The 27,944-nt window shown below is 40.9% G+C and overlaps 1 protein-coding gene across 1 annotated transcript in view; it reads right to left on the reverse strand.

Annotated features, from left to right (window-relative positions):
• NALCN (sodium leak channel, non-selective) overlaps positions 1–27,944 on the reverse strand; it is a 293,862-nt gene that overhangs the window by 175,877 nt on the left and 90,041 nt on the right. The window contains exon 10 of the mRNA XM_060129171.1: positions 22,157–22,243. Within this exon, the coding sequence (XP_059985154.1) occupies positions 22,157–22,243 (87 nt within the window). The remainder of the gene's footprint in view (positions 1–22,156; positions 22,244–27,944) is intronic.

Raw genomic sequence — 27,944 nt, forward strand, 5'->3', positions numbered from 1 at the left:
AGCCCGAGAGGCTTGTCTGCTCACCCGCCGGGGCGGGCGGGGCTGGGAGTTGAGGCTCGGGCTTCGGTCGGAGCGCAGGGAGGGGACTGGGGTTGGCGGCGTGAACACAGCTTGCAGGGGGTTAGTGCGCCACGGCTAGGGGGGAGGGAGTCCGGGGAAAAGTCTGGACCTGCCAAAGAGGCAAGAGACTTTTTCTTACCTCTTTGTTTCCTGGTGCGCGAGGAGAGGGGATTGAGAGCGCTGCTTTAAGGAGCTCCAGAGACGGGCGCGAGCCGCAGCTAAAAGCGCGGACCCCAGAGACGGGCAGGAGACGCTAAGGCTGCTGCTGCCGCCACCAAGAAGCCTGTGTGCGAGCACAGGTCACTCTCCACACCCCCCTTCTGGGGAGCCTCTGCAGCCCGCCACTGCCAGGGTCCCGGGATCCAGGGAAAACTCCCCCAAGGAAACGCACGGCACGCCTCATGCTGCTGCAACGTCACGCCGCCGCTACGTCACGCCGGCCTCTGCCGCAGCAGGCCCGCCCCGCCCTCCGTGCCCCTCCCTCCCCCCCCCCTCCTGCCCTGTGTGAGCCAGAGCTCCCGAATCAGCGGCTCCTTTAACCCCGTCCTGTCTGAGCGAACGAAGAACAGACGCCCTCCGGCGACCAACACACACAGGTGGGGCCAAATCCAAAGCTGAGCCCCTGGGAGCTGTGAGAACAAAGAAGAGAAAGGGAAATCTCTCCCAGCAGCCTCAGAAGCAGTGGATTTAAGCTCCACAATCAACTTGATGTACCTGCATCTGTGGAATACCTGAATAGGCAACGAATTATCCCAAATTGAGGGAGTGGACTTTGAGAGCAAGATTTATGATTTTTTTCCCCTTTTCCTCTTTTTGTGAGTGTGTATGTGTATGCTTCTGTGTGAGATTTTGTCTGTATAGCTTTGCTTCCACCATTTGTCCTAGGGTTCTATCTGTCCGTTTGTTTTATTTTTTAAATTTTTTTCTTAATAATTATTTTTTATTTTAATAATTTTATTATATTTTCTTACTTTATTTTATTTTACTTTATCTTCTTTCTTTCTTTTTTTCCATCCTTCCCTCCTTCCTTCCTTCCTCCCTCCCTTCTTTCTTTCTTTCTTTCTACTTCTACTAATTCTTTCTTTCTAATTTTTCTCCCTCTTATTCTGAGCCATGTGGATGAAAGTCTCTTGGTGTTGCAGCCAGGAGTCAGTGCTGTGCCTCTGAGCTGGGAGAGCCAACTTCAGGACACTGGTCCACAAGAGACCTCCCAGCTCCACATAATATCAAACGGCGAAAATCTCCCAGAGATTTCCATCTCAACACCAGCAAGCTACAGTGCTGGACACCCTATGCCAAACAACTAGCAAAACAGGAACACAACCCCACCCATTGGCAGAGAGGCTGCCTAACATCATAATAAGTCCACAGACACCCTAAAACACACCACCAGACGTGGACCTGCCCACCAGAGAGACAACATCCAGCCTCATCCACCAGAACACAGGCACTAGTACCCTCCACCAGGAAGCCTACACAACCCACTGAACCAACTTTAGCCACTGGGGACAGACACCAAAAACAATGGGAACTACGAACCTGCAGCCTGCAAAAAGGAGACCCCAAACACAGTAAGATAAGCAAAATGAGAAGACAGAAAAACACACAGCAGATGAAGGAGCAAGATAAAAACCCACCAGACCTAACAAATGAAGAGGAAATAGGCAGTCTACCTAAAAAAGAATTCAGAATAATGATAGTAAAGATGATCCAAAATTTTGGAAATAGAAGAGAGAAAATGCAAGAAACATTTAACAAGGACCTAGAAGAACTAAAGATGAAACAAGCAATGGTGAACAACACAATAAATGACATTAAAAATACTCTAGATGGGATCAGTAGCAGAATAACTGAGGCAGAAGAACGGATAAGTGACCTGGAAGATAAAATAGTGGAAATAACTACTGCAGAGCAGAATAAAGAAAAAAGAATGAAAAGAACTGAGGACAGTCTCAGAGACCTCTGGGACAACATTAAATGCACCAACATTTGAATTATAGGGGTTCCAGAAGAAGAAGAGAAAAAGAAAGGGACTGAGAAAATATTTGAAGAGATTATAGTTGAAAACTTCCCTAATATGGGAAAGGAAATAGTTAATCAAGTCCAGGAAGCACAGAGAGTCCCATACAGGATAAATCCAAGGAGAAATACGCCAAGACACATATTAATCAAACTGTCAAAAATTAAATACAAAGAAAACATATTAAAAGCAGCAAGGGAAAAACAAGGAATAACACACAAGGGAATCCCCATAAGGTTAACAGCTGATCTTTCAGCAGAAACTCTGCAAGCCAGAAGGGACTGGCAGGACATATTTAAAGTGATGAAGGAGAAAAACCTGCAACCAAGATTACTCTACCCAGCAAGGATCTCATTCAGATTTGATGGAGAAATTAAAACCTTTACAGACAAGCAAAAGTTGAGAGAGTTCAGCACCACCAAACCAGCTCTACAACAACTGCTAAAGGAACTTCTCTAGGCAAGAAACACAAGAGAAGGAAAAGACCTACAATAACGAACCCAAAACAATTAAGAAAATGGGAATAGGAACATACATATCAATAATTACCTTAAATGTAAATGGACTAAATGCTCCCACCAAAAAACACAGTTTGGCTGAATGTATACAAAAACAAGACCCATATATTTGCTGTCTACAAGATACCCACTTCAGACCTAGAGACACATACAGACTGAAAGTAAGGGGATGGAAAAAGATATTTCATGTAAATGGAAACCAAAAGAAAGCTGAGGTAGCAATTCTCATATAAGACAAAATAGACTTTAAAGAATATTAGAAGAGACAAAGAAGGACACTACATAATGATCAAGGGATCGATCCAAGAAGAAGATATAACAATTGTAAATATTTATGCACCCAACATAGGAGCACCTCAATACATAAGGCAATTACTAACAGCCATAAAAGGGGAAATCGACAGTAACACATTCATAGTAGGGGACTTTAACACCCCACTTTCACCAATGGACAAATCATCCAAAATGAAAATAAATAAGGAAACACAAGCTTTAAATGATACATTAAACAAGATGGACTTAATTGATATTTATAGGACATTTCATCCAAAAACAACAGAACACACATTTTTCTCAAATGCTCATGGAACATTCTCCAGGATAGATCATATCTTGGGTCACAAGTAAAGCCTTGGTAAATTTAAGAAAATTGAAATTGTTTCAAGTATCTTTTCCGACCACAACACTATGAGACTAGATACCAATTACCAGAAAAGATCTGTAAAAATACAAACACATGGAGGCTACACAATACACTACTTAATAATGAAGTGATCACTAAAGAAATCAAAGAGGAAATCAAAAAATACCTAGAAACAAATGACAATGGAGACACGACGACCCAAAATCTCTGGGATGCAGCAAAAGCAGTTCTAAGAGGGAAGTTTACAGCAATACAATCCTACCTTAAGAAATAGGAAACATCTTAAATAAACAACCTAACCTTGCACCTAAAGCAATTAGAGAAAGAAGAACGAAACAACACCAAAGTTAGCAGAAGAAAAGAAATCATAAAAATCAGATCAGAAATAAATGAAAAAGAAATGAAGGAAACGATAGCAAAGATCAATAAAACTAAAAGCTGGTTCTTTGAGAAGACAAACAATATTGATAAACCATTAGCCAGACTCATCAAGAAAAAAAGGGAGAAGACTCACATCAATAGAATTAGAAATGAAAAAGGAGAAGTAACAACTGACACTGCAGAAATACAAAAGATCATGAGAGATTACTACAAGCAACTCTATGCCAATAATATGGACAACCTGGAAGAAATGGACAAATTCTTAGAAATGCACAACCTGCCAAGACTGAATCAGGAAGAAACAGAAAATATGAACACACCAATCACAAGCACTGAAATTGAAACGGTGGTTAAAAATCTTCCAACAAACAAAAGCCCAGGACCAGATGGCTTCACAGGCCAATTCTATCAAACATTTAGAGAAGAGCTAGCACCTATCCTTCTCAAACTCTTCCAAAATATAGCAGAGTGAGGAACACTCCCAAACTCATTCTAAGAGGCCACCATCACCTTGATACCAAAACCAGACAAGGATGTCACAAAGAAAGAAAACTACAGGCCAATATCACTGATGAACATAGATGCAAAAATCCCCAACAAAATACTAGCAAACAGAATCCAAAAGCACATTAAAAGGATCATACACCATGATCAAGTGGGGTTTATTCCAGGAATGCAAGGATTCTTCAACATACGCAAATCAATCAATGTGATAAGCCATATTAACAAATTCAAGGAGAAAAACCGTATGATCATCTGAATAGATGCAGACAAAGCTTTCGACAAAATTCAACACCCATTTATGATAAAAACCCTGCAGAAAGGAGGCATAGAGGGAACTTTCCTCAACATAATAAAGGCCATATATGACAAACCCACAGCCAACATCGTCCTCAATGGTGAAAAACTGAAAGCATTTCCACTAAGATCAGGAACAAGACAAGGTTGCCCACTCTCACCACTCTTATTCAACATAGTTTTGGAAGTTTTAGCCACAGCAATCAGAGAAGAAAAGGAAATAAAAGGAATCCAAATCAGAAAAGAAGAAGTAAAGCTGTCACTGTTTGCAGATGACATGATACTATACATAGAGAATCCTAAAGATGCTACCAGAAAACTACTAGAGCTAATTAATGAATTTGGTAAAGTAGCAGGATACAAAATTAATGCACAGAAATCTGTGGCATTCCTATATACTAATGATGAAAAATCTGAAAGTGAAATCAAGAAAACACTCCCATTTACCATTGCAACAAAAAGAATAAAATATCTAGGAATAAACCTACCTAAGGAGACAAAAGACCTGTATGCAGAAAATTATAAGACACTGATGAAAGAAATTAAAGATGATACAAATAGATGGAGAGATATACCATGTTCTTGGATTAGAAGAATCAACATTGTGAAAATGACTCTACTACCCAAAGCAATCTACAGATTCAATGCAATCCCTATCAAACTACCACTGGCATTTTTCACAGAACTAGAACAAAAAATTTTACAATTTGTATGGAAACACAAAAGACCCCGAATAGCCAAAGCAATCTTGAGAAAGAAAAACGGAGCTGGAGGAATCAGGCTCCCTGACTTCAGACTATACTACAAAGCTACAGTAATCAAGACAGTATGGTACTGGCACAAAAACAGAAAGATCAATGGAACAGGATAGAAAGCCCAGAGATAAACCCACGCACATATGGTCACCTCATCTTTGATAAAGGAGGCAGGAATGTACAGTGGAGAAAGGACAGCCTCTTCAATAAGTAGTGCTGGGAAAACTGGACAGGTACATGTAAAAGTATGAGATTAGATCACTCCCTAACACCATGCACAAAAATAAGCTCAAAATGGATTAAAGACCTAAATGTAAGGCCAGAAACTATCAAACTTTTAGAGGAAAACATAGGCAGAACACTCTATGACATAAATCACAGCAAGGTACTTTTTGACCCACCTCCTAGAAAAATGGAAATAAAAACAAAAATAAACAAATTTGACCTAATGAAACTTCAAAGCTTTTGCACAGCAAAGGAAACCATAAACCAGATGAAAAGACAACCCTCAGAATGGGAGAAAATATTTGCAAATGAAGCAACTGACAAAGGATTAATCTCCGAAATTTATAAGCAGCTCATGCAGGCTTAATAAGAAAAAAACAACCCACCCAATCCAAAAATGGGCAGAAGACCTAAATAGACATTTCTCCAAAGAAGATATACAGACTGCCAACAAACACATGAGAGAATGCTCAACATCATTAATCATTAGAGAAATGCAAATCAAAACTACAATGAGATATCATCTCACACCAGTCAGAATGGCCATCATCAAAAAATCTAGAAACAATAAATGCTGGAGAGGGTGTGGAGAAAAGGGAACACTCTTGCACTGTTGGTGGGAATGTAAATTGATACAGCCACTGTGGAGAATAGTATGGAGGTTCCTTAAAAAACTACAAATAGAACTACCATATGACCCAGCAATCCCACTACTTGGCATATACCCTGAGAAAACCATAATTCAAAAAGAGTCATGTACCAAAATGTTCATTGCAGCTCTATTTACAATAGCCCGGAGATGGAAACAACCTAAGTGTCCATCATTGGATGAATGAATAAAGAAGATGTGGCACATATAAACAATGGAATATTACTCAGCCATAAAAAGAAACGAAATTGAGCTATTTGTAATGAGGTGGATAGACCTAGAGTCTGTCATACAGACTGAAGTCAGAAAGAGAAAGACAAATACCGTATGCTAACACATATATATGGAATTTAAGGGGAAAAAAATGTCATGAAGAACCTAGGGGTAAGACAGGAATAAAGACACAGACCTACTAGAGAATGGACTTGAGGATATGGGGAGGGGGAAGGGTAAGCTGTGACAAAGTGAGAGAGAGGCATGGACATATATACACTACCAAACATAAGGTAGATAGCTAGTGGGAAGCAGCCGCATAGCACAGGGAGATCAGCTCGGTGCTTTGTGACCCTAGAGGGGTGGCATAGGGAGGGTGGGAGGGAGGGAGACGCAAGAGGGAAGAGATATGGTAACATATGTATAACTGATTCACTTTGTTATAAAACAGAAACTAACACACCATTGTAAAGCAATTATACTCCAATAAAGATGTAAAAAAAAATAATAATAAAAAAATCAATTAAACCAGTTTGGCTTCATGAGACAAAAGTATGTGTTGGTTTTTCAACCATTTGGAGAGGATTATGAAGATACCAGCACAAACTCTTCATAAAGACTCTTCATAAAGTCTAGGAATGTGGGTAGCCTCTAGAATCTGGAAAAGGCAAAGCAACAGTTTCTTCCCTAAAATCTTCAGAAGTAATACAGCCTTACTAATACATTGATCTTAGCCCAGCAAAACCCATTTTGGACTTCTGACCTGTAGAACCATGAATAATGAATTTGTGTTGTTTGAAATCACTGAGTTTGTGGAAATCTGTCACAGTAGCAATAGGCAACTAAAGCAAGCACTGTTGGTGATTTTGACATACACCCGCTCAAATCATCTCCTATGAAACAGGACCGCAGATATCTGCCCAGTGCTACAAAATTCTACCCGATCAAAGGGTTCCACCGAAAAAACAAAAAAAAGAACACGAAAGGTCGCCTTTCTTCATATTCGTTCTGAGTTCTACCGTGAAAGGAATGCTCTCAAAGACAGAAGTCTATGCCAAACCTGGATAGGGATCCTCCCTCAATTCAAATCGACGTCGACAAAATGTATTATCAAAATAAGAGCTCATATATGAGGGCTGGGTTTGTGCCAAGCCTCATTCCAAGCATATCACATGCTGGTGTAAAAATTTCATTTAATCCTCAACAACCGTGTGAAAAAGGTGCATTTGTTATCCCCTCATCTATGGAGAAGCAGGGAAGGATGAATCGATTTCCAAGTTCACAGACTTAGAAAGTAGTCTCATTTGTTTTGAGTCCAAAGCAAATGCTCTCCTGCCTCCTATCAGGCAGTCAAAATGCAGCTGACTCTGTGATTTAACAGAGGGTGTAAGTTTGGGAACCCTATATTTGAAAGCTGAAGATGACCTGTTCCTCACCGAAGGGTCTAAGATCGCCGTGGTGTAAAAGAATGTCAATTTTGAAGGCAGCCTGAGCTGGGTTCAAATCTTGACTCTGTACCCGATTTAACTTCTCTGTGACTTAGTTTTCTTATATGGGAAATGGGTGTAATAACATCTACATCTCTAGGCTGGAACATGAATATAAATGAGACTATTTAGTACAGAGTCTAAACAGGATACAGTCTAAATAGTATAGATGCCATAGCAGGCATCTTACACTCCAAAACTCTTATTATTATTGCTGTATTTGAAAAGGTATTTAAAGGTAGAGACACAGTCAGTTGTTTATGGGGAAGGTACGAATGTATAAGAGGAGAAATCAAGTGGAAGATACAAGTGATCTTGAGAGGGACCAGGAAAATTTATAGATTTTCAAAAAGGTCTTAAGGTGTCTCATTTTTAGTGGTATGAATGCTTATGTACTTCACAGGAGTTCTTCCTATTAATTTGTTCAGTAATTTTTCCTATAAAATAGTGCCTTATAGATTCTGAAGACTCTGCATGCAAACATCTAACAAATCAAAATTGTGGCTTAAGAGGCCACAATAAGGATAAATTTGGATAATAAACAGTACAGCTCAGAACTCAAATCTTTCTTTAAATCGCTGCTTGAGTGAATAAAATACCCTCCCGTGGTAAACAAATTTCATGCACTGAACACTGTATCAGCCATGTACAGGAAGTTGTGCTTTTTTTTTTTTTAACATCTTTATTGGGGTATAATTGCTTTACAATGGTGTGTTAGTTTCTGCTTTATAACAAAGTGAATCAGTTATACATATACATATGTTCCCATATCTCTTCCCTCTTGCATCTCCCTCCCTCCCACCCTCCCTATGCCACCCCTCTAGGGTCACAAAGCACCGAGCTGATCTCCCTGTGCTATGCGGCTGCTTCCCACTAGCTATCTATTTTACGTTTGGTAGTGTATATATGTCCATGCCACTCTCTCGCTTTGTCACAGCTTACCCTTCCCCCTCCCCATATCCTCAAGTCCATTCTCTAGTAGGTCTGTGTCTTTATTCCTGTCTTACTCTTAGGTTCTTCATGACATTTTTTTCCTTAAATTCCATATATATATGTTAGCATAGGGTATTTGTCTTTCTCTTTCTGACTTACTTCACTCTGTATGACAGACTCTAGGTCCATCCACCTCATTACAAATAGCTCAATTTCGTTTCTTTTTATGGCTGAGTAATATTCCATTGTTTATATGTGCCACATCTTCTTTATTCATTCATCCAATGATGGACACTTAGGTTGTTTCCATCTCTAAGCTATTGTAAATAGAGCTGCAATGAACATTTTGGTACATGACTCTTTTTGAATTATGGTTTTCTCAGGGTATATGCCCAGTAGTGGGATTGCTGGGTCATATGGTAGTTCTATTTGTAGTTTTTTAAGGAACCTCCATACTGTTCTCCATAGTGGCTATACCAATTCACATTTCCACCAGCAGTGCAAGAGTGTTCCCTTTTCTCCACACCCTCTTCGGCATTTATTGTTTCTAGATTTTTTGATGATGGCCATTCTGACTGGTGTGAGATGATATCTCATTGTAGTTTTGATTTGCATTTCTCTAATGATTAATGATGTTGAGCATTCAGAAAGTTTTGTTTTAATTAGATTTCAAAATAAACAGATTTGGAGAACAATGCAATTACAAGATGAAATTCTCAGAAACCGTCTTGCATATGAGCCATGAGCATAGGAACAAGAACATAATGTAAAAGACCAAGGGCACAAAACCTAAAATAAATCTCCTATTTCCGTTCCCTTATTTAGAAGACATCGGATATTTGTTACTCCTACTATCAATACACAAAATACTTCTGTCTGATATAAAAGATTTCTGTGAAACAGGAAATATCTTTATAGCAATACTGAAAACAGAACCATTAGATATCCTTAAAAACTCTGCTTTTTCTTTCTGCCTGCTGCATGTCCTTGGAGAACCATAGGGCAGAAGGAAATCCACAAGTGACTCCCCACAAAAGTACTGACCATCTATGGTACCAGTGAAAACCACGCCCACTGTCATGCCCTGACTGGTTTGCTTCTTTCCTGGACAGTAAGTTGGGGAAGAGAATCCCACACACACGCAGAAGTCAAATTGTAGGAAGAAGGAAGAGGGGATTGGAAGACACTTTCGTCTCTTGGTGCCGTGAGTATATCACTCTGTCAGAGTAAGCCTAGATGTTAAATCATAAATTGCACACAAATATCTATGACTGCTGTTAATATTTTTCAAAACTCCTGACTCTACTATGTGAACTAGGTTTTAACAAGAAGAAACACATGCCTGGTGGAAGAGAAATGTGGCTAAGGACTGATGGTAATACTAAGCCAGTGATGTTTGGATTCCCTTTAGCCTATGCGGCAGAGCCTGAAATTGCCTGAAATTGAACCCACCTCTGCATCCACAGCCCTGGCAGTGCTCTCCCATCCCACTCTCATTCTGAACTTAGCCATGTGATTTGTTTCAGTCAGTGAGACGATCGCAAAAGCGATATACGCAGAGACTTGGAAAATACTTGTGAGTTGTGACTTCCTGTTGCAGCTCTTGGAGCCCTGAGCCACCTCGTTAACACTACAGGTTGGTCTGTTTCATGGTGGCCCCCGGCCCCGTCATCCCCTCTATCCCAATAGTCAGCCGTGTCTGGAAGCAGAGATGAGGGCTGGTGAGCTAGCTGATGATGCTGGCTGACTTCAGATCAAAAGTGAGCCCAGCCGTGATCAGCTGAGACGGTCTCAGACTAGCGTGTTTTGGGAAGGGATCGTTGGCATCCGCTTAAGGGGAGAGTAAGAATTTGTGTCTGCTATGTGGGAGGTTGTGTAGTTCTGTACATGAAAGCACACACATGTGCACATTCACATACAACCCCCAAAATATTTGCTAAGCGCTGATCACGTGAAAGCTATAGTGGAAGCAGCTGGAAGCAGAGAGAAACTGACCAAATACAATCAAGGGGTCAGCGATCACTGCACTGTGGAAGCTTTGATCTGATTTTTTTTTTTTTTTTTTCTGGTATGCGAGCCTCTCACTGCTGTGGCCTCTCCCGTTGCAGAGCACAGGCTCCGGACGCGCAGGCTCAGCGGCCATGGCTCACGGGCCCAGCCGCCCCGCGGCATGTGGGATCCTCCTGGACCGGGGCACAAACCCGTGTCCCCTGCATCAGCAGGCGGACTCTCAACCACTGCACCACCAGGGAAGCCCGTTTTGATCTGATTTTGAGGGCAGGGATCTTAGCATGGGGTGGAGCGGATGATTCAGAGAAATTCAAAAGACTGAATTAATGACAGAATTGAAGACAGATCAGATTTGGGGAGGACCAAGAGGGGTGCATTATAGGTTGGTGTTCAGGTTTCTGGAGGTGCAGGAAAAGCCTGATGTCTATGTGGGGATGGCTGGGGGAGGGGTGATGTTTCCATGAGAACACCTGGGAACGTGTTAGAAATGCGCTGCAAAGATTCAGAAAGCAGAGTGAGAAGGGAAGGCTGTGACACCACTGGACCATGAGTGTGCATGACAGCTGACTTTCTGGAAGTGAGTAGGACACTCAGAGTGAACAGCGCTAGGAGAGGACCATATGCTAATAGTAACGACAGTCACCTCTGCGGACTGGGTGACCTGCTGCATCCCACACAGAGCACTAGGTAGTTTATGTGCCTCACTTCTAATTCTTACCAACCCCTGAGAGATGTTTCTTTCCCCATTTCTCAGGTCAGGAAACTGAGTCTCTGGGAGATTTAGCCAATTGTCCGAGGTTCTCCTGGGCCATACTGTCTTAGCTGGGCCACACATGGGTCTTTAAGGATGGAAGAGGTTTGCTTGTACATGGAACCTATGTTCCCCTAGGCTCAATCAATTCTTGAAATTATCTGCCAGTTTGTGGGAAGGTTTATTAAGAAGACAGACATTTAAGAAGTGCCTAGAATGTCACCTTGTCACTCGAAATACACATTTCACACAATCTACTCCTCCTCCCATCTTCGCCTTCAATGGAAATTTTCTCAAAAAGCATTAAAACACTATAGTAGTAATTCTGCCACAATTTGACCTACTCATGGTAAAAGCCTATTATTTCTGTTCTTTATAGAAGGAGGCACACGATGGGATGTTACCAGAGAGAAAATGAGCTTAAGGAGGCCGGGTCTCAGGCATACTTTCATTTTCTTGTCACTGACTTTCTTCAAGATAATAGATCACTGGGTGTGTGTTGGAAGATGGCTCAAAGCCGTGCAGCAACATCTGTCAAACTGTCAAGAGATGAAATCTCCTACCTGAGAGGCAGGAGAAAAACAGCTCATCACAGCAGCAGCCCAGGAATGAGGTTCCAATTTAGCCGTGTTCTGTTTATTGTGCATTAGGGTGACCTCTTCAGCGCTGCTGTTGCTTACGCTAAAACGAGTTTAAACAGATAACTAACCGGTTGATGCTAAAGAGTTGATTGTAACTTTTCCCTTTGCTGAAACTCACAAATTAAAGAAAATTTCTAAATGGTTTTGGTAACACCACATAAAAGGATTACGTTATTGCCTGAAGATGGTAGAGTGTAAAATGTGCATACGTAGGTCAAGTATTAATATTTTGGATTTACTTTTCTAATATTTTAATGTTAGGTAGAAGTGATATGCCCTTTAGAATCTCACAGAATTTCTGAAAATCATTTGGAAAAATCAACAGGTAAATGGGCAACAAACAGGAATAAGCAATCTATAGAAAATATAAGTGGTCTATGTATATATGAAAAAATGCTCAACAACCATAGGCTTTAATCAGGGAGATTAAAATTTAACATCATGATATATCATGTCATGCCATCAGGTGTAAAAGTCTGATAACATCAAGTGTGGCCGAGGATGTGAAAGAATGAGAACTCTTACTCTTGCTGGTAAGAGTAAAAAGTGGCACTTTCATCTGGGGAGCCATCAGGCAACATCTCATAAAGCCTAAGTTCATATCCTTGAACCGAGCAATTGTTCTCCTAACTATATATACTCAGATAATTCTTACACGTGTGCACAAGAATGCGAGGGCAAGAAGGATCTTAGAATGTCTGCAAGAGCAAAACAATAAAAAACAAACTCAATGGCCATCAACAGAACGAGGAAGTGAATAAATGGACAAACTGTGAAATATTTCTGTAGTAGGATAACATACAGTGATGAAGATGAAGTGGTTAAAAACAAGAGGTCGACTGCCTGCGAGGAAATTCCCACTGAATAACTAGCTATGTGACCATCATCAGGTTACTTAGGCTCTCTGTGCCTCAAACTTCTCATTTGTTAAACAGAGATCATAACAGTACCTACATTTATGATGTTATGATCATTAAGTAATTTAACACCTCTGTGATATTTTGATTTATAACAAGACATACATATTTGGTCTTTGTCCTGGTCCCTGACACAGATCTTTTAAAACCCTTGATATTTCCCATGACGAGGGGGATAAAGGTGTCTTTTCTCATGTTAATGAGGTGACTTTGGAAGCACCTAAGGATAAGGGCCGGTCACTAAAGGAGCCAACAACCAAAGGATTAGAGGGTTGGGACCAAAAGTCCTGGGAGAGGAGAGGGACTGGAGATTGAAGCAATCACCACTGGCAATGATTTAATCAACCCTGTCCATGCAATGAAGCCTCCATAAAACCCCAAAAGGACGGAGCTCAGAGAGCTTCCAGGTTGGTGAACATGCTGAGGTGTTGGCAGACTGTCTCTCAGAGAGCATGGAAGCTCCATGCCCCTTCCCCATACCTTGTCCTGTGCCATCTGTTCTACCTGGCTGTCCCTCATTGCATTGTTTTATAATAAGCTGGTAATCTAGTAAGTAAAATATTTTTCTGAGTTCTGTGAGCAGCTCTAGCAAATTATTCAAACCTGAGGAGGTCATTGGAACCTCCAACTAGAGCTGGTTGGTCAGAAGCCCAGGTGACATCTGAAAAGGAGGTGGCAGGGGTAGTCTTGCAGGACTGAGCTCTGAACCTTTGGGCTGAATTCAGGGTACTCAGCTGGTGTCAGAAAATTGCTTGGTGGTGTGAGAAAACTCTCCCCTCACCCACTCCATTGGAATTGGTGATCAGAACCCTCAACTTCTAAGATGCTGTGTGCCGGACACATAGCGAGTGGTCCGTAAATGTAGCTATCATTATTTCTAAGAGTGGATACCGAGGTATTCTTCCTAACTGTGTTTCTATCAGTACATTATTTCATAATGTTTTTAATGCGAGGAAATGATTGAACATTATATTGTCAAATGGCTCCAATTTACAAATTATTCATTTGTAAGTAGTTCATGGAAACTATGTGGCATTTCTCCAAAGAAATTATTTTACAGGTGATTTGAACTTCAGGTCAGACCATAATAACCTATTTAGCCTTTAACAGACTTCTCAAGTCCTGTATGACTTGACAGTTTCCTGGGGAAAGCGATCCCTGAGTTATAACCCCGAGGTCAAGTCCCCCCGCTCCATGGGACAAAGTTACGTGTCCCTTCTCACTCACCCCATGGAGCTCATGAAGAAGAGTGCTGAGTAGGTGGCTCCTATAGACAGAAATGGGAGCAGGGTTTTCAGAGGGGATTAAGAAGGAAAATTACCTTGAGTTCGTGCTGGAGGAAAGCCCAGTGCTTGGCTTAAGTGGACCTACTGCTTCCATTCACTTCCCATGACCTCCTGCCTCTGGCCAATGTCCCATTTTGGTGAAACTTCTCCCAGCTCTACACTCGCCTCTGGATGTCTTCTGATGAATCTCTTTAGAACCCTTAAATGGGAGGTCACCAAACTCAGTCACAATCTGCCATATTTGGGTAAAATGTAAGAAAAAGAAGGAAGCTAGTTTGCATGGTGAGAAAACAGAGGCAAATGCACAGACAGAAACAAAGATGAGAAATCCTGTGGCCCAAACAGACAGTAGAGAAGGGCAAAGAAAGCGCAGTCCCCCGGCAGCTCTGATTATACTCGCAATAAACACTCCCTGTGAGCATATGGTCTGATCCTCGCAACCAAATAATTCCTGACTAGGACATAAATACTCACTTAATTCTCACGAGCCAAGGAAGGATATACTATCCCCAATTTATAGAAATATGTCCAAGGTCATAGTATAAGTAGCATAGCTGAAATACGGCTGTCTCCAAAGCCTGTTCTCTAAGAGGCTACAATTGGGTGACTTATTCTCCCTCAGGAAAGATGCTGTCCCGGGAATTACTTCGCAGAATGAAGCAAGGACGTCTGCAGCTGCAGAGGCAGGCATGAGAGGTAGGGGAGTCATGTCAGCACAGCCCAGCAGTCTGTGCTGGAGGCAGTTGTAGCACAAAAAGAAAAGGAAACCAGGTGCGGTGTTTGGCTTATTCACGTTCTCCATCACTTCCAGCCAGGAAGTGATGTTCCCATAGCCAGGACTGAAGGCAGGAAGGGGAGGGACCCCAGACAACGAGCAACTCAGCAGAGCACAGGGAAGTGAGGATAGACAGATGCAGAAAGACGTTCCAGGCAAGATGACTGGGAAGTGGAGGGGGGCATGTTTCAGGGGCAACAGGACATTCGCTTACTTGTCCTTAACTTAGGAATGAATTTGTTAGGAATTGCATAGATTTAGATCATGACTAATTTCCTTATTAAACGTGGTATGAAGTTCATTAATAAACCTGAAAAATGTCCTAGCAAAATTAACTCTGTTAACATTAAGTGAATTAACTAAAAATTTCAACAAGTGGCATCAGAGAGCTCACCACACAGAACCTACGAGGTCAGTAAGACGGCTCTTCTTGTCCACCTGCTCCAAACTCGTGGTTGTGAAGTTCAATGTGCACACATATGTATTCTCACTCATTATAAAAACAGAAAAGACCACCCTAAGGGCCCCAGATTGAATCCTTTCCTGTACGCCTGCATATGACTCCCATTATGATTATAATTATAGCTATAATTATATTTATAATTTGTCTCAGAACACAGAATGGAATTTGTAGGGTTTCAAACTGCAGACCAAAGGTGCCTATTTTTTCCTAGATAAATGGCTCTATACAGCCTATTATTCTGTAAAAACGTGAGAAGATCTCTAAGGTCCCTAATTCAATTGATACCTCCATAATCAACATATGTAAAGAGGAGGTAGAAATACCACAAGTATTGCAACATTTGAAATAAGGTAAAATGTGTGTAGGGATGTGGGGAAAAATATTTTTTTAAATAAAAAACAATCAAAAAAATTGTTCCTATTGCTTAGATCCTAATCACTGCTTACTGGAATATATAAAATCCTGATAGAGCTATTCATACAATGTAAAAAATTGTGTATATACATATACAGATGTACACATATGTCTTTTAAATAGATAGGTAGATAGATACACACATACAGAGAGAGAGAGCGGAAAAAAATAAAGTATTATACATCAAACACCCAGAATCACAGAAGCACCAGTCACATCATGTATTTAGTTTAACAGTAGTGGGGAAAGTTAAGCCACATCAGTCAATCATATTTCATTAAATTACCTCATTACTTATAGCTGGTGGGGAAGACAGATAGACGCATACCAATAAACTAGACAAGGGTACAGAAAGCAGAAAAGAAAGTAAAAATACAAGACACGATACCAGTGAAGAAAGTTAGCCAATGTGAAGCAATTTCACCTGAAACAAGGACAGAGATGATTTTTAAATGTCCTTCACTTATAAGAGAATTTGAGCCAGTCTCCATTTATGCTGAGTTAAGATTTCAACAGTTTGAAATTATGAAGACATAAAACTTATGGGAAGACTTTTTGGGAATAATGGAAATTCACGCACTACTTACCCTTATGCCATCTTTGTAAACTAAAGTCACACTTCTGTACCTTATATCATGGGTCACCCAAACAAAGGCCTCCTGACACCCAGCAGGTAAAATGAATGAGAAAAGCAGACCCAGAGTCATGTACTAAACACACAGGGACCACCCTCACTTCTACAATCATGTTCATTTTTCCTTTCTTTTTGAAAACAATGTTTTCCTTCATGCATGCATTTACGTGTGTATTTATATATGTGTGCACTTATGAATTTATTATTTATTTAATTTCTGTCCATAGAGTGATGGGCAAAGAGAAATACTTTGCTACTCTGAGAAAAGTGACTATATGAATCTGTGGATAAATAAAACACACATTCCCAGTGCTGTCGGGACAACAATATGGACCATTGGGAGACTCCCGGAAACTGGAGAGACGGTGCCCAATGCGGCGGCCACTGCCCAGCTCCAGCCAATTACACCACATGGGTGTGAGGGTCCTGTGTTGCCAGATCTTTCTATTTTACAAAAGCAGTAGGATATATGGGTTTTCATATGAAATTTCTGCTTTTTAAACTTGGGGTCAAATTTGGAAACAAAGTTCCACTTTCAAGACAAAATCAATAATTCCTAATACCCAAATGGTATTAGGTCACTCATTTACCATCTCAGATACTGCTTCTACCTCATTCTTCCAATCTTTTCCAACAAATGGCCAAATCACTAACTCAGTTTAATTACAGCTGTTCAAATGCTTCATTCCTATAAATTCTACTTTTTTAGTAGGTAGGAATTGGTTTTGATTCTTTTCAACTGTTATTCCTAAGATTACATTTCTAAACACAGATGTTATTTATTTCACATGCTGACCATGACTGTTATGATTCTTATTGTCATGGAGTTTCCTCTGGTTGGAAAAGCAGACATTAAATAACAAATTATACCATTAAAATTTTTTTAATTAAAATTATGATAAACACAAAAGAAAAGCATAGGAGGATATGGGCACATGTAACTGGGCTACCTGATCTGTTTCTTTGAGGACGAAGAAGGCTTCCTTAAGAAAGTGACATCTGAGCTGAATTCTGAACTCTGAGTGGGAGAGAAGAGTGTTCTAGAAAGAGGAAACACTATGTGAAAATGACAGGGCCTCTGGGAGGCAGAAATGCTGCTTTATAGAAGAGATATAATGTTTAAATTCAGGGGTAAAGGGTCTTAGGAGACTGGCTTCTAACGCTGACCGCTAGGTTACCTCTGGGAAGTGGAATGAGGGAGGATAGTTGGAAGAAGTTAAAGCAAACTCTTACTTTTTATTTTATTTCTACAGTTTAAAAGTCATTTTAGAAGAACACACTCACATTTTGCTCGTTTTAAAAATAAAAAGAGTGACCAACAAGGGCTTAATTTCCAAAATATACAAACAGCTCATGCAGCTCAATATCAAAAAACCAAACACCCCAATCCAAAAATGAGCAGAAAGACCTAAATAGACATTTCTCCAAAGAAGACACACAGATGGCCAACAAGCACATGAAAAGATGCTCAATAGCTCTAATTACTAGAGAAATGCAAATGAAAACTACAATGAGGTACCACTTAACACCAGTCAGTATGGCCATCATCAAAATAGCTACAAACAATAAATGCTGGAGAGGGTGTGGAGAAAAGGGAACCCTCCTACAATGTTGGTGGGAATATAAACTAGTGCAACTACTATGGAGAACACTATGAAGGTTCCTTAAAAAACTAAAAATAGAGCTACCATATAATCCAGCAATCCTACTCCTGGGCATATATCCAGAGAAAACTCTAATTCACAAAGATACATGCACCCCAATGTTCATTGCAGCACTATTTACAACAGCCAAGACATGGAAGCAACCTAAGTGTCCATCAACAGTGGAATGGATAAAGAAGATGTGGTACATATATACAATACAAGATGTGGTACATATATACAATACAAGATGTGGTGCATATATACAATACATTGTACATATATACAATGGAATATTACTCAGCCATAAAAAAGAATGAAACAATGCCATTTACAGCAACGTGGATGGACCTAGAGATTATCATACCAAGTGAAGTAAGTCAGACAGAGAGAGACAAATATCATATGATATCACTTATATGTGGAATCTAAAAAAATGATACAAATGAACTTACCGACATAACAGAAAAGACTCACCAACACAGAAAACAAACTTATGGTTACCAAAGGGGGCGCAGGTGAGGAATAAATTAGGAATTTGGGATTAACAGATACATACTACTACATATTAAATAGATATACAGCTACTGTATAGCACAGGGAACTATATTCAATATCTTGTAATAACCTATAATGGAAAAGAATGTGAAAAAGAATATATATGTATATATATGTTTATATATATATATAAAACTGAATCACCTTGCTGTACACCAGAAACTAACACAACATTGTAAATCAACTATATTTCAATAAAAAAGAAAACAAACAGAAAGAATAAAAATAAAAGGAGTAATATATGCTACAGTTTGTCTTTGAGTGAGATATTATAATCCAAGGCAGTGAGTGAGGTATGGTTCAGACGAAAATTTTCCTGTTAACTAGTTTTAGACGGCATTAATCATTAGTAAGAACCAAGTGAGTATTTCACGACCATTGTATCTTCAGTACTTTTTCTTTACTTTTTTTCTCTTTAATAAGGTAATAATTAATTCATTTTTCACCCAGACGTGGAAATGTACTCTCTCTCTTTAGTCACAGCTCACGTCATGCCCAATACAAAGAGGTGACCCCTTGGCCATCCCACTTTTCATCCGTACTCTTACAGATCAGCTCTTTCTGGAAAGCATCAGAACCAAAGATGGGATGCTAAGCTGCATGGAGCCTCATCCTGAATTGTCTGCATTCCTTCTCCCATTGTCTCAAACCACATGTACCACAACCATACAACTTACCAAGCATGCTGCCACACCCACCATACATGCCTAATACTCACGTCTCCCAGATGCCACATCCACACAGGGCTAGCCTAACATCCACCCCCCTCTGCTGACCTTTATTTCCCTATGTCCCTGCTCCGTGCTGCCCCTCCATCACACCTTCATTGCCATCTAGCTCTTGCCATCTCAAATCTTTTTTTTTAAATAAGTTTATTTCTTTCATTTATTTATTATTTTTGGCTGTGTTGGGTCTTTGTTGCTGTGCGCGGGCTTTCTCTAGTTGCAGTGAGTGGGGGCTACTCTTTGCAGTGCGCAGGCTTCTCACTACAGTGGCTTCTCTTGCTGCGGAGCACGGGCTCTAGGCACACGGGCTTCTGTAGTTGTGGCGCACAGGTTTCAGTAGTTATGGCTCGCGGGCTCTAGAGTGCAGGCTCAGTAGTTGTGGCACACGGGCTTAGTTACTCCGTGGCATGTGGGATCTTCCTGGACTAGGGCTCGAACCCATGTCCCCTGCATTGGCAGGTGGGTTCTTAACCACTGCACCATCAGGGAAGCCCCTCAAATCTTTTTGATATAGAGGCTCGCTTCCTAATTCCAGACTGCAACCTTGAGGCATCTATTAACAAGCATTTACTAAAGTTTTAAGCAATGCATTTGGGGCATAGGAAGACCCTGATTTGGTACCCCTAACAGGCCTGATCCTTGATTTCTATTACAAATGAATGTTTCCTTGGCATATTTTTTCAGCTAGATAGAGCATGGGACCAGGAACCAGAAGACCACGTAAAAGTCCTGGCTTCTCCGTTTGTTTGAGGTCAGGAGACTCAGGCGGCCCCGGGTCTCCACTTCACCTCTACAAAGGCCCATAGAGGACGCCAATCTTTCCGCAGCACAGGGCTGTACTGAGTCTCACCCTTCCTCACTCCCTGCCTCATGCTTTCGGTCTCGGTTAAAGTACCACTACCTCACGAGGACCTCCCCTGACTCTCAGACAAGGAGAGCGGACTCCAAATTACATACTCCCATAGCATCCTGCATTACTCCTTCCAAACGCCCATCACTCCTGTGATTGCTAGTTCAAAGCTGGGTTTTCTCCTCACTGCCTGAAGTACGCTGTAAGCACCACGAGGGGAGGGGCTGGGCTTCTCTTGCTCAGGACCATCTTTGTGTCAGTAAATATCGGTTGGTGGATTAATGAATAATGTAAGTAAAAGTACTTTTTAGGCAAGAAGCTGCTGCTACTACAATGGTTATCATTGTTATTGCTATGACAGTAATAGCAGTAGTAGTGGTAGCTACAGAAGTTGAATTATTAGCAGCATTGTCACCATCCAATATATGACAGAAAGAGAAGCAGAGAATAGTACTTAACATTATCAGTATTCATTGTAAACTCTTCCTCTTTTTCTGCTCTATCCTTTTTTTTTTTTTTTTTTTTGCGGTACGCGGGCCTCTCACTGTTGTGGAGCACAGGCTCCGGACGCGCAGGCTCAGCGGCCATGGCTCACGGGCCCAGCCGCTCCGCGGCATGTGGGATCTTCCCGGACCGGGGCACGAACCCGTGTCCCCTGCATCGGCAGGCAGACTCTCAACCACTGCGCCACCAGGGAAGCCCCTGCTCTATCCTTTTAATGGATACAAACAAATAACTATATGATTAAACAGCCATATAGATGTAGCCCACACAAGAGGTTCAGAGGACAGTATTTTGCTACTTATGTACCAATCCTTAAAATGCACCAGTCCCCACCTGGAGAAAGATCCAAAAGAAAGACAGAAGATGTGTTCTCATCCTGAAGCAGGTGATAAACCCTTCCCCAAATTATAGGGGGGGATGTGAAAAACTATAAGAAGCAGTCCCCTTGTAGGAAGAGGATTTACAACTGAAAACAGAAAGAGGGTGAAGAAAATAAAATTCTCCAGGAGGAAGAATCAGTTTTCTGCTCCCAACATGGGACAGCTTGAGTTTTCACCCTTAAAGAGGAGGGAAATGGAAATATAAAAAGCCCAGGAACGGCAGGGATGCCGCTCTTGTTAAGGTGATGTTGTTTTGAATGAGTTACTGCTATTGGTGGGCAGGGAGGGGGTACATGAAAGAGAAGAGGCCTCTGTGGTCCACTGAAGAAAAGGATTTTATTAGGCTTTCTGGGGAGCTCAGAGCAGAAGGTCAGTACAGAAGGTTCACAGGCCAGAGACCTCATGGCCCATCCTCCGGTCACTTGCCAGGACTTTGGGCTCCCCTGCAATCCCATCGCCTTGTGTCTGCTGCAGGTGCACTTTGTTAAGGAAGTGCCTTTATTATACCACGCTGCTCGGAGAGCTTGCAGACGCAGAACAACAGACTACATATTCAACACATTTCCTTCCTGCGTACATGGTGAGGTACTCAAGTAAGTGAATTGTGATCTCGACTGCCCCCGGCCCCAAACAATTCAGGCCTTTGCAGAAGAATACCTTTACAAGGTTTAATGAGACAACAAAATTCTTCATCAATTCATTACCACTGGCCTGCTTTTACCTGTGTGCGTTCATTTACCAGAAATTTACCAGATCCCTAGTGTGTATCTAAAAAGGATGCCAGGTCCCGGGAATACAGGATGGAGTGTAATATTGCCCACAAATTTGGGTGGATCTAGAGCTTGGAGAGCTGTAGATTTCCTCGTATAAAATCAAATCAAAGACCTTTGGGGGTGACTTTTAGAAATGGCATCATACCGCACCTGGAGGCAAGCTGGGGCACGTCCCTGGGGTTTGTTGACGTCTACAGCTACCAGCTGCCACCCGCCAGCGGAGTCTTCGTGAAACATCTTCAAGACAAAGGGGAAATGAGTCAGAGACACTTACATAGAACATCAAGAACTCTAACTTTGTCTGCGGCTTTTTACGTTTTCTTTGTTATCAAAGATTTGTCTTCTTATGGCTTTATATTTAGAACATGAGTCATTCCATTTTAACACTGCAAACTTAAGTGATAATCATAATAAAGATTATAGCTTGCATTAATTGAGCACTTGCTATGCATCAGGCCGTTTCTGCCTTACATATGCTTTGCGTATATCTGCCCAAATATTCTTCTCCACAAGACTTTAAAAGTAGGTATTTTATCCCCATTATGTTGATTATTATATATATATAACATCTCAGAGAAAATGAAAATTAGAATTCCAAAGCGTGGTGTGTTTTTACAAAAAAGTGGTAAACTTTTATCTTTATTTAGTAGACAGTTCTCACTGAACCAATAGAAAAATATTCTCAGGATAAATAATATAATGTGCACAGGGAAATAGGGGAATGTTGTTTTATTTTATTTTTTAATTAATTAATTAATTTTTGGCTGCAGTGGGTCTTTGTTGCTGTTGCAGCAAGCAGGGGCTACTCTTTGTTGCAGTGCGTGGACTTCTCATTGTGGTGGCTTCTCTTGTTGCGGAGCACGGGCTCCAGGCGTGCAGGCTTCAGTAGTTGTGGCTTGCAGGCTCAGTAGTTGTGGCGCATGGGCTTAGTTGCTCCGTCGCATATGGGATCCTCCCGGACCAGGGCTTTAACCTGTGTCCCCTGCATTGGCAGGTGGATTCTTAACCACTGCGCCACCAGGGAAGTCCGGGAATGTTATTTTAATGGTAGGAGAATTACAAATCACTTAAAAGACTTCGTGAAATTAGCTTGTATAAGCCACAATTAATCTGCTCAGCAGAAATTTTATGTATACATATTTATGAAGGGAAAAAGTAGTTTCTTTTGGCTTAAAAGACATAAATGATGAAATTCAGGATAGTACAGGATGCTAAAATCTGACAGTCATTGAATTAGACATCCAGGTTGCTGGATGTGTAGGTTATCTTACTCATATTCTACCACCTTAAAAATTAGTTATCTAGGGGCTTCCCTGGTGGCTCTGTGGTTAAGAATCCGCCTGCCAATGCAGAGGACATGGGTTCGAGCCCTGGTTTGGGAAGATCCCACATGCTGCGGAGCAACTAAGCCCGTGTGCCACGACTACTGAGCCTGCGCTCTAGAGCCCATGAGACACAACTACTGAGCCCATGTGCCGCAACTACTAAGCCTGAGCTCTAGAGCCCACAAGTCACAGCTACTGAGCCTGCAAGCCACAACTACTGAAGCCCGCGCATCTAGAGCCCATGCTCCACAACTAGAGAAGCCACTGCAATGAGGCCCGTGCACCACAACGAAGAGTAGCCCCCGCTCGCCGCAACTAGAGAAAGCCCAAGTGCAGCAACGAAGACCGAAGGCAGCCAAAAATAAATAAATCAATAAATAGATTTATTTAAAAAATTAGTTATCTATCAATAATATACTACACTGGAAAGCATGTACCACTTATAAATATTTTCCCACTAATATATATTTTCTTTTCCTTACATGTGCAGGGGTGTGGTGGAATAGGGTAGAATTAAGGATTTTTATTTTTCTAAGAAAAGACACCAACTACAAGCACTCACTGTTTTATTCCAGCCTGAGCTCACTATCTCACAGACATAAACATTTTCTTTGTCATATTTATGTCTTCGTGTTCGTCTGACCCTGTCTGTGTTCAAAAGGGTAACTGTTGATGGAAACATGAGATGATGCAGAGATCCCATTACCTAGGATTTATCATTATAATTTCAAACTCCTGGTAACAGAGGTAGTAGATCATTTGCAGAAAGAAAACTTGCCCTCTATAAAATAAGGGAGGCGGAGAGTGACAAATGCCAAAATTCATAGGCCATACATGTATTTTTAAAATGACAAAATGGCGGTGCACATTTACACAAAGATTCTCTGATCCAAGGTGCCAATTACAAATGGTTCTTCTCAGCTGCCCATTTACAGGATTCTGATTCCCTTTAGAATGAATTTTAAAAGGTAAGTTTAGTGGTAGAATCAAGCACATCCATGATAAATAGGCTCATTCTGAGAATACATACATTGGTTGAGATGCAAACATGCATAAGTGCCTTTTAAAGTATCTGTCAAATGTCTGGGAGTCTCTTTTTAAGGAGAAAAGACAAACGCAATCCCGCCAGTCACAAGGTAGGAACCCTCTGTACAAGCAACCTCTACTCTCTTACCATGGAGCAAAGGATCCCTGGGGCACATATTTGCTTTCATCAGGAGCAGACTAATTTTCTCTGTTAAATGATTTTTTTTCCAATAGACTAAAATCAAATGAATCAATTTAATTGTTAGGAAAAGTGCTCTCTCAAGGTCAGTTCTTTGTGTGAAATAAAGTGAAGGAAATGCAAACATGGTCCATTTCTCTTTAGTTCCCTGAATTATACAACAACATTTGGATTGGTTAATGTAACAGTAGCTACGTGAGGCACATGGTGGGATATCCAGAGCCATGAATCCTAGGGTGAAGTCCTTAGGGGAGTGTGGCAGGGGCAGGGGTCTCCACATATCTGTTCCTCTTGTCTTACAAACTAAGAAAAATTTTATGGCCACCAAAAACAAATAAAAGGACATTCTTTCCCTTTCTTGAAGCTCATCTTGACCATGTAATTACATATATACACTGGTCTATGAAATGAAAGCAGAAACTTTCTATTTTTTTCTTTCCTGCTCTTTGGAATATGGATGTAAGAGTTAGAGCTACAGCAGCCATTTTAGTCCAGGAGGCAATTTGGGGAATGGAAGTGATGCAAGGTGGAGCAAAAAGGTAGAAGGATTCTGGATCTATAGCAACACAGACCACTGTAACAACCTTGAATGACATCCTCCAACTTTATATGAGAGAGAAAGGAACTCTATCTTATAGAAGCCACTTATTTGGGGCTTTTTGTCCCTTGCAGCTGAACCTAAGTTAACACAAGTGGCTTCATTTTGAATGTCCAATGATTTATTTCAGTTTTAAAGATACTAACTGTTCTCCTCTCATTATATTATTAATACAGGTTTACTATTAAATACTTAGAAAATGTGTACGAGCTGTAAAAAAAAATCTTAAGCCCACTCCCCAGAGACAAGCACCCCTAATATTTCAGAGTTAACCTTTCAGGTATATTATGCCCACACACACATATACATATAAACATCAGACCCTTTTACTGCATTAATATGTTATTTGCATATTTTCATATCAATAAAGTTCAATCATGATTTAATGGCTTGCATTTATTCTAATTTCATAATTTATAATCAATAATTTATGACTAGAGTTAATTTTCTTTCTCTCTCTCTTTCTCTGTCTTTCTTTTTTACTGAAACGCCTCCATAAACATTCTCAAATGTACATCTTTGAGCATTGACCAGAATTTTTCTTAGGATAAATTCCTAGAAGTACAATCTCTTTGTCAAATAGTTTACATGTTTTTAAGGCTTTTGACACATATTGCCAAACTATTTTCTAGAAAGGATGCTCTAATTCACACTTAGTAATTATGTATGAAAGTACCCCTTTCTCCACCTTTCAGTCAACAAGAAAACCTTTTTTTGTTTGTTTTAATAGAAAAGAGAAGCCAGAAAAAAGATAGCACATTGACAGCAGGGCCTGTAATGACCAGATTAAAAGGAGGTAGGATCTCAGGGAGCAAAACTGAAGACTCTTATGGCTGCGGAGGCTGGTTTTTTTTTTTGCGGTACGCAGGCCTCTCACCGTTGTGGCCTCTCCCGTTGCGGAGCACAGGCTCCGGACGCGCAGGCTCAGCGGCCACGGGCCCAGCCGCTCCGCGGCATGTGGGATCTTCCCAGACCGGGACACGAACCCATGTGCCCTGCATCGGCAGTCGGACTCTCAACCACTGCGCCACCAGGGAAGCCCAGGAAGCTGGTTTTGAGCCCCCATTCTAGCACGTACCAGTTATGTAATATTGGATAAAATAATTAACTTTCCAATCCTTGTCCTTTTTTAATCTGCAAAGCAGAGACAATAATAATACCAACTTCACAATGTTATTGTGAAGATTAAATAACATTGCTTGTAAAGTCAATAGCGTAGTGCTTAGTGCAGCTCTCAAGATATGTGATTTATTGTAATAAAGTGTTATGAATTAGTGGAGTATTACCAGTAACCACACGAGCACTTTCCTCTTAGTACAATCACTTGGGAATCCATGGAGGTTTCAGTCTCGAGAATCATCTCATGCTTGCCTGTTTGCAACTGCCAGCGTTTTATAAAGGGTCACTTGATTTTGCTAAGAATGCTTTGTGGATTGCTCTATTGTACTTTAGGCAGAATATCATCATCAATGACAACAATAACAGATTATCTAATGGGAGGTGGTAGAGAATGGATCTTGGTAATACGGGTGACCACTAGCAACTGAATTAAAATTCCAAACCCAAGACACACATACACATTTGGTAATGAAAATAAAATCCAAAATTTATTTTGAAATTCCCATGCTCTTTGGGTTCTTTCAAAATCAATCATCTTAAAAAACAGGTAATAGGGCTTCCCTGGTGGCGCAGTGGTTGAGAGTCCGACTGCTGATGCAGAGGACACGGGTTCGTGCCCCGGTCTGGGAAGATCCCACATGCCGCGGAGCGGCTGGGCCCGTGAGCCATGGCCGCTGAGCCTGAGCGTCCGGAGCCTGTGCTCCGCAACGGGAGAGGCCACAACAGTGAGAGGCCCGCGTAACGCAAACAAAACAAAACAAAAAAACAGGTAATAGTCATTATCACACAAAATAATGAGGGTGGGCACTTGACTTGATTTCTTAATTAAATAATATACTCAATGACTTAGACTCACAAGATATAATTCTCATGTATGGCTTCCTATGATGAATGTATTATTCCATTACTATAGTTTCTTATTAGAAGGAGCTCACTATTGTACCTTCTACCAAAGTCTTCCCAGAAATTGCTTTCACTAAATTGCTTTCTCACATATTTTAATGATGTATATTCATGTGGAAACCAATAGTCTTGGAACGCAGTAAACAAATTTTTACTAAAGTTTTGTTTTGGAGCATTACATTGTACACATCTTTTCATGGAGGAGAAATTCTTTTTATTTTCCATCATGTGCCTTTTCATCTATGCCTTTCTGCCTTTAAGCCGGTATTGCACATTGACACAGAAGTTGTTCCAGTATTGTAGGAACCCGTATTCTGAGAAGGTTCATGGAACTACAGAGGAGAAAGAATTCCTGTGTCCTTTTATCAACTCCACCCTTATCCGTCTTGTATCTTATTAATTCAGAAAACATGGGCCAGCAAGTGTGCTCAGTCAGAGACAATGACAGACCCAGAAATTATTGCTCTCTTTAGACAATCAGAATATTTACTTACCCATCCCTCAATATGACCCTACTGGGCCATGATTTGTATATAAAAGTTAGGTACGGATTGATTGCCAGATGCTGCCTTGTGTCTCTTGTCACTATATATACAAAACTTAGCCTTGCAGGGCCCTAAAGTTTAGTTCTTTCGGTTCTCTTCCAGGGAAAGTGAGACAAGCTCATTCCTACTGTGAATCAGCCTAGATCAGAAGACCACACGACTGGCAACAGGTATCTGAGGTGAAGTGTCTATTAGAGAATGGGAGTGCAAGTCTGGACCGGAC

This window comes from Lagenorhynchus albirostris, chromosome 18, assembly GCF_949774975.1.
Source record: "Lagenorhynchus albirostris chromosome 18, mLagAlb1.1, whole genome shotgun sequence".
Taxonomy (NCBI): domain Eukaryota; kingdom Metazoa; phylum Chordata; class Mammalia; order Artiodactyla; family Delphinidae; genus Lagenorhynchus; species Lagenorhynchus albirostris.